At 34.4% G+C, this 5,652-nt stretch overlaps 1 protein-coding gene across 2 annotated transcripts; it reads right to left on the reverse strand.

Annotated features, from left to right (window-relative positions):
• Positions 1–448: 448 nt before the first annotated feature.
• Positions 449–3,455, reverse strand: LOC109177373 (reticulon-like protein B8). 2 transcript variants are annotated; one of them, XM_019326730.1, is made up of 6 exons: positions 3,326–3,455; positions 2,014–2,199; positions 1,748–1,928; positions 1,514–1,655; positions 1,285–1,354; positions 449–896 (listed from the first exon to the last, which is right to left on the reverse strand). In XM_019326730.1, exons 2-6 carry the CDS (start codon positions 2,192–2,194, stop codon positions 739–741), a joined length of 732 nt encoding a protein of 243 aa, XP_019182275.1. In that variant the 5' UTR covers positions 2,195–2,199; positions 3,326–3,455; the 3' UTR covers positions 449–738. The 2 variants fall into 2 exon arrangements, with proteins under 2 accessions (XP_019182275.1, XP_019182276.1); XM_019326731.1 differs by having other exon boundaries at positions 2,077–2,199; positions 3,326–3,454.
• Positions 3,456–5,652: the final 2,197 nt, after the last annotated feature.

The following is a 5,652-nucleotide window of genomic DNA, read 5'->3' on the forward strand; positions in this document are numbered from 1 at the left end:
ACAAGCATTTCACCGAAGAAGATCATAATTCATAACAATTTTAATTAATATTTCCATTAAAAAAATATAGACTCCAACACAGATTCATCCAAAGATAGGTTGGCAAACTCAGGATCCAACATCTTCCATGCTCTAAAATTTGGCACAATTTTTTTTTTTTTTATTTAAATGGTCTAGAAACATGTTTATGGACTCAGAATGTGTTTCCAAACTTTTTCCTAGGAAATGACTCAATTTTTTTTTTTCTTACAATTTTTGGTTTATTAAGAAACAACCCACAACCTTTTTAGAATTTTTGTGCATCATAGAATAAATGAACAAATCTTAGACATAATTATGTTAAACTTGACTTGGATCATTTTAGTGTGCATGGAAGACAAGCTAATTGAAATTAGGGTAACATTATTATTGTTGTATCTTACCATCATGTTACACCACAATTCCTATAAAATCCACAACTTTTTATATATACATTATATCACAATTAATGATAATTCCAATGCTATATTAATGCATTGTGCATATAACAAATAGACTTTTTACAACTACCATGTCATATTTCAACATTTGCCAATGAACATGGTATTAGATTTATAATATGAAAGTAATCCTAGGAAAAATAAACTGTATATGCTGTGAGACCCATCAACAACATTATATATATACATATGCTTTTGCTTAATATTTGCAGCTTCAACTTCTTCTTCTTCTTCTTCTCCTTCTTCTATTACAGTGCATCTATTCACCCTTCTTTCCTGTGGACCTGTGATTCGCAAGCTTCCTATCTAGCGTTCGGAAATTGGTCCACAGCTTTTCAAACAAGAGCTCCATAAAGGAGTCGATTGCTTCATCGTACCTTTCATAAAGCACCGGGAGCGTGTGGGCGCAAACAAAACCTTCAACATTTGACAAGTTAGAAATATGACAAAGTGGATGCATGTAAACATGCATTATAGAGTCACAGATGTTCAAATACGCTCTGAACTTTACCTGAAAAGTTAATTACGTCTCTAAACTTTCTAAAGGTTCAATTAAACCTATCAACATGTTATGTTGGTACATTTAAACCCAAAAACCGGCTAGTGACCTGTAATAATGTCACTATGGTTCCGGCAGCCCTCTGGCCAATTTGGACCCTATTTTTTGACAACAAAGCTACCAACGACCGACGAACTATTGTTGGTCGCCTTCTCACCCAGGGGTGATGTTGAAGTTGGTCGGAGGGTTACCAGAACCCTAGTGGCCTGTTACAAAGATTACAAAGTAATAGGTTTTGTTTCTTACCAATGTATATAACCGTGATAAAGTTGCACCAGCTTCCGACCACAGCAGTAGCCCACAAGCTTCCTACAACCTGGAATGAGTCGCCAAGAACTTCAGTTATTGCTAAAAAGACAACCTCGGCTAATTAGTATTCTCGTTTGATCTATTCTGTTGCCAACAGATTCATCATTTCAAGAAGGCGAAATTAAAACCGTGAATAAAAGTTGGGAATAGAAGAATTGAAACATACAAGTAGGAATTGCTTCATATTCCCACTACAGGCAATGTCTTGAAGGAAGCCCAAACCGCGATTCACCTCACCGCCTAAAGACTTGGCAATGTTGACGAATACGTGGTCAGGTATGGCGAGACGGGGGAGTTTAATTGGGGAGCTGTTGCAAGTGTAAGTAAACTCGTTAAAACTATAAGCTAATGCAGGGCGGGAAATGAGAATAGCGTGGATTGCAAATTGCAAACGTAGTACCTGCTGAACTTTTCTGCAGCGTTTACCCAGAGAAACTGCCCGAGCATAAGCATAACAATGGCAAAGCAAACGAGAGTAAGAAGATGGTAGTTGAGCCACTCGAACAAAAGCCATATGATGGTAGCGCTACCCAAAACGCTGCCCGAGATTGTCTTGTTTCTCCACAGCATTACATCAGCAGCTGCATTCAAGATTTCACAATATATGAGCAGAAATATGGCATGGATTAGGAAACGAATACGTAAATAGCTGTCCCTAGTCCCTACATTTGCCTCCTCCGAGAATATGATGCACTGGATTCTCACGCCCAAACAGTTTATTGTGTTTACCTTTAACTGAATTTTCCAATTCAGGGGAGGATCCCGATGTTAGCTTTGATGCGCCATCAGCAACAATTGAACTCACCATGCTGCGCACCAGGTTGTCGGATATTTTTCCTTCAGGCATCTCTCCTATTTTCAAATGTATAAACAGAGACAACATTCATCAAAAACCAAAACCGGGAACTCACACCATTAGCATCTTGATAGTCCAAGATTTAATTTGTATCAACCTTAGTACAAGACATCATGGGAAACTATATCATCAACAGAAACGGGAAATCGACTGAAATGGTCAAGAAACATGAGGAACAGACCAAAATGAGCAACTTTTAAAACTTCGACCATGTTAGACATTATATGGTAGAAGAATATTTGATATGATCTCAGTATAATATCTTAGGGATAGTGTGTATAATATCTTAGGGATATTATTGATCCTTACCATAGTTAGTGTGCATAGCCTAGTATAAATATGTGTATCCTCTTGACTCAATTGTATGGAATACAGAGATTATAAGGGAAAAACTCGTTTGCGATTTGAGTTTCTCAAAATTTCCAACCACTTGAACTTGGATCTTAAATCAAGTCGAAAGCCTTGTTCCGACCACTTTTGGTATCCGAAAAAACCTTTGTTGCTATTTCCGACCACTTTTTGCTTTCAACTTGATTTAAGATCACTTTCAGGTAGTCGGAAATTCCATAATTTCCAGCCTAGGTGTAATTAAGACAATAATGAAGCAATGGACTTTCCACCTTACATATAACTATTAAAGGGGGCAGCAGATTAAGAAATATACAATGCAGGTAGATAAAAACAAACAAAAGATTAATGCCATAGCCATAAAATTTGGAAAGTGAAAAGGAGTTGGGGAATTTTTACAAACAATATCTTTAAGGGAAAGGATATGAATGAAACAATTCTATAAAATACATAAACAAACAATAAGCAAAACCCAAATTGAAGCACTAAATGCAACTTTCAATCTCTCATTTCCAAGACTCAAAATTTGGAATAATCAAAACCCATTTTATTGGAGAAACAAACACGTCCCATTAGAGAGAAAACTCGATCAAACGCCCCAAATAGGCAAATAACAACCAATGCAGACACAAACTCATAGGCTTTATGAAGAAATGCATAAGTTTGAAGAACCATATATATGCATACAGAGATCACATTAACTGCATTGCGAAACGGGTACATTAAATCAAACGAACCCGGAAAAGCAAAATGGAGGGGCAAGCAGAAACTAACCAGATAAAAAGGGTATTGCAAATTTTTGCTTCGGGTCTGGAGATGAATTTCTGCTTCTTTTGGGGAAAAGAAGGAAGCGCTGAAGGGAAGGGGATTCAATTATTCAAATGATTGATGGGATTTGAGTTTGAGATATCAAATAAAAAGGTAAAACAAGTAGGCATCGTGGGGTCAATGAATCTTTGAATATGCATACCACACATGCATATCAAAATATGCACAAAGATCGCTGCATTCATTTCAATGTCATATTCTCATTCTTGTTCGTTTCATTGTTTGTTTTGGCCTCCGCTAAAAGCTTTGTACGTGGAAATTGTTTCAAAATATTTACTATATTATTTAAGACTAGGAAAAATAGTTGTTTTGTGCCCTTTTTTTTATTTTTTATTTTTTTATTTTTTTATTTTTTTATTTATTTTTATTTTTTTTAACACTTAGGCCCTATTTGGTTCGTGGAAAATAATTGATGGGAAATTGAATTTAATCCATGAAAAAAAATTGCCGAAAAAATTAATTACATTGTTTAGTTGGTGGAAAATAAATTATTGGGAATATCGATTCCATTGTTTGATTGGGCTTGGAATTATAAGGAATAATGAGTATAAAGATAATTATACCCCTACATAATAATAATGGTAATTAAGAAAAGTTGGTGAGGGCATAATTGTCCTACTTATTTTTCATGGAAAACAAAATACCAAAGGGGACCATGGAAAATGTTCACCTTATTTTTGAAGAAAATGTTTTTCATGAATCAAACAAAGGAAAATCTAGTTTTCTTCAAATTCAAGGAAAACAGTTTCCATGAACCAAACATGCTAATTCTTTCCAATGTATTATCTGTTCTATCAGCTCAGGAATCAATGTCCCCAAGTTCGATCTTGTGACAATTCATTTGGGATGATAACAGATGTACCTTTAATTATAAATGAAAAAATTTATAATTTATGTCTTTCACAAATATGCCAATTATCAATTTCACTCTTGAATTATTAGTAGTGTAAATGTTGCTCTTCAATTTTCAAAATGTTACATATATTGCCCCTCTCTGAATTATTAGTGGTGTAAATGTAATCACCCGTCGTCTTCCCGCTTGAAAATCACGTTTTTCCCTTCATTTTTCTTTCTTCGTTTGTTCTCCTTCCACCGACAACAATGTTTATCCTTCTTCCTATTAGGGTAGGGGCAATATATGTCACGTTTTGAAAATTAAGGGACAACATTTACACTATTAATAATTCAGGTGTGACATTGATAATTGACACATGAAAAAATTGTAATTTATGTCTCTTCATAATATGTCAATTATCAATGTCACCCATGAATTATTAGTAGTGTAAATGTTGCCCCTCAATTTTTAAAATGGTACATATAGTGCCTTCCCGTAGTGTAAATGTTGCCTCTCAATTTTCAAAAGAGTTAATACCCAAAATCGTCCTCGACTATAGTGGTTTTTCTCAATTTCGTCCTAAACGACTTTGGTGACGTAATATCGTCCCAGACTTTTGTGTTTCGCTCAATTTAGTCCTCCATTTGTTATTCCGTCAAATTGGTGTTAAATAAAGGGACAATTCAGTAATGTTAATATTGATCTCTCTTTACTTTCAACTTGTGAAGTGCGAAATTCATCTTTCTTGTACGAATTACACCCAGAATTACTCCCGGACCTGCAAATCAAATTTTATATTTGCAGTTTTAGGAGTAATTCTGGGAGTAATTCGTAAAAAAAAAAAAAGATTTCGCAATTCACATGTCTATGAGTAAAGAGATGCCAATATTAAAATTACGAAATTGTCTATTTATTTAACACCAAATGAACAAAATAACAAATGTAGGACTAAATTGAGCAAAAACACAAAAGTCTGGGACTAAATTGAGCGAAACACAAAAGTATGGGACGATATTAGGTCACCAAAGTCGTTTAGGATGAAATTGAGAAAAACCACTATAGTCGAGGACGATTTTGGGTATTAACTCTCTTTCAAAATGGTACATAAATAATTTTTAAAATAAAAATTAAATAAATTAGCAGTCACCAGTGACTTGGCCGGAAATTTGGTTGAAAAATTTAACGACATGACTAAATGTGATACAAATTGAATAGTCATGCACTTATTTTGAAAATGTTAATAGTCAAGAACCAAATGTGATACAAATTGAATAGTCATGTATCTAATTTAAAAATTTTAATAGTCAATGACTAAAATTGATACATGTATTGTAGTTGATGGACTAAAAATAATATTTTCTCTAATTTAGTATTTGTTTTATATTTTTTCAGCTCAGAGAATCAATGTCGCGACCACTCGGGTTCGATGACTTGGCAT

Source organism: Ipomoea nil, unplaced genomic scaffold (assembly GCF_001879475.1).
Source record: "Ipomoea nil cultivar Tokyo-kokei standard unplaced genomic scaffold, Asagao_1.1 scaffold0804, whole genome shotgun sequence".
NCBI lineage: Eukaryota > Viridiplantae > Streptophyta > Magnoliopsida > Solanales > Convolvulaceae > Ipomoea > Ipomoea nil.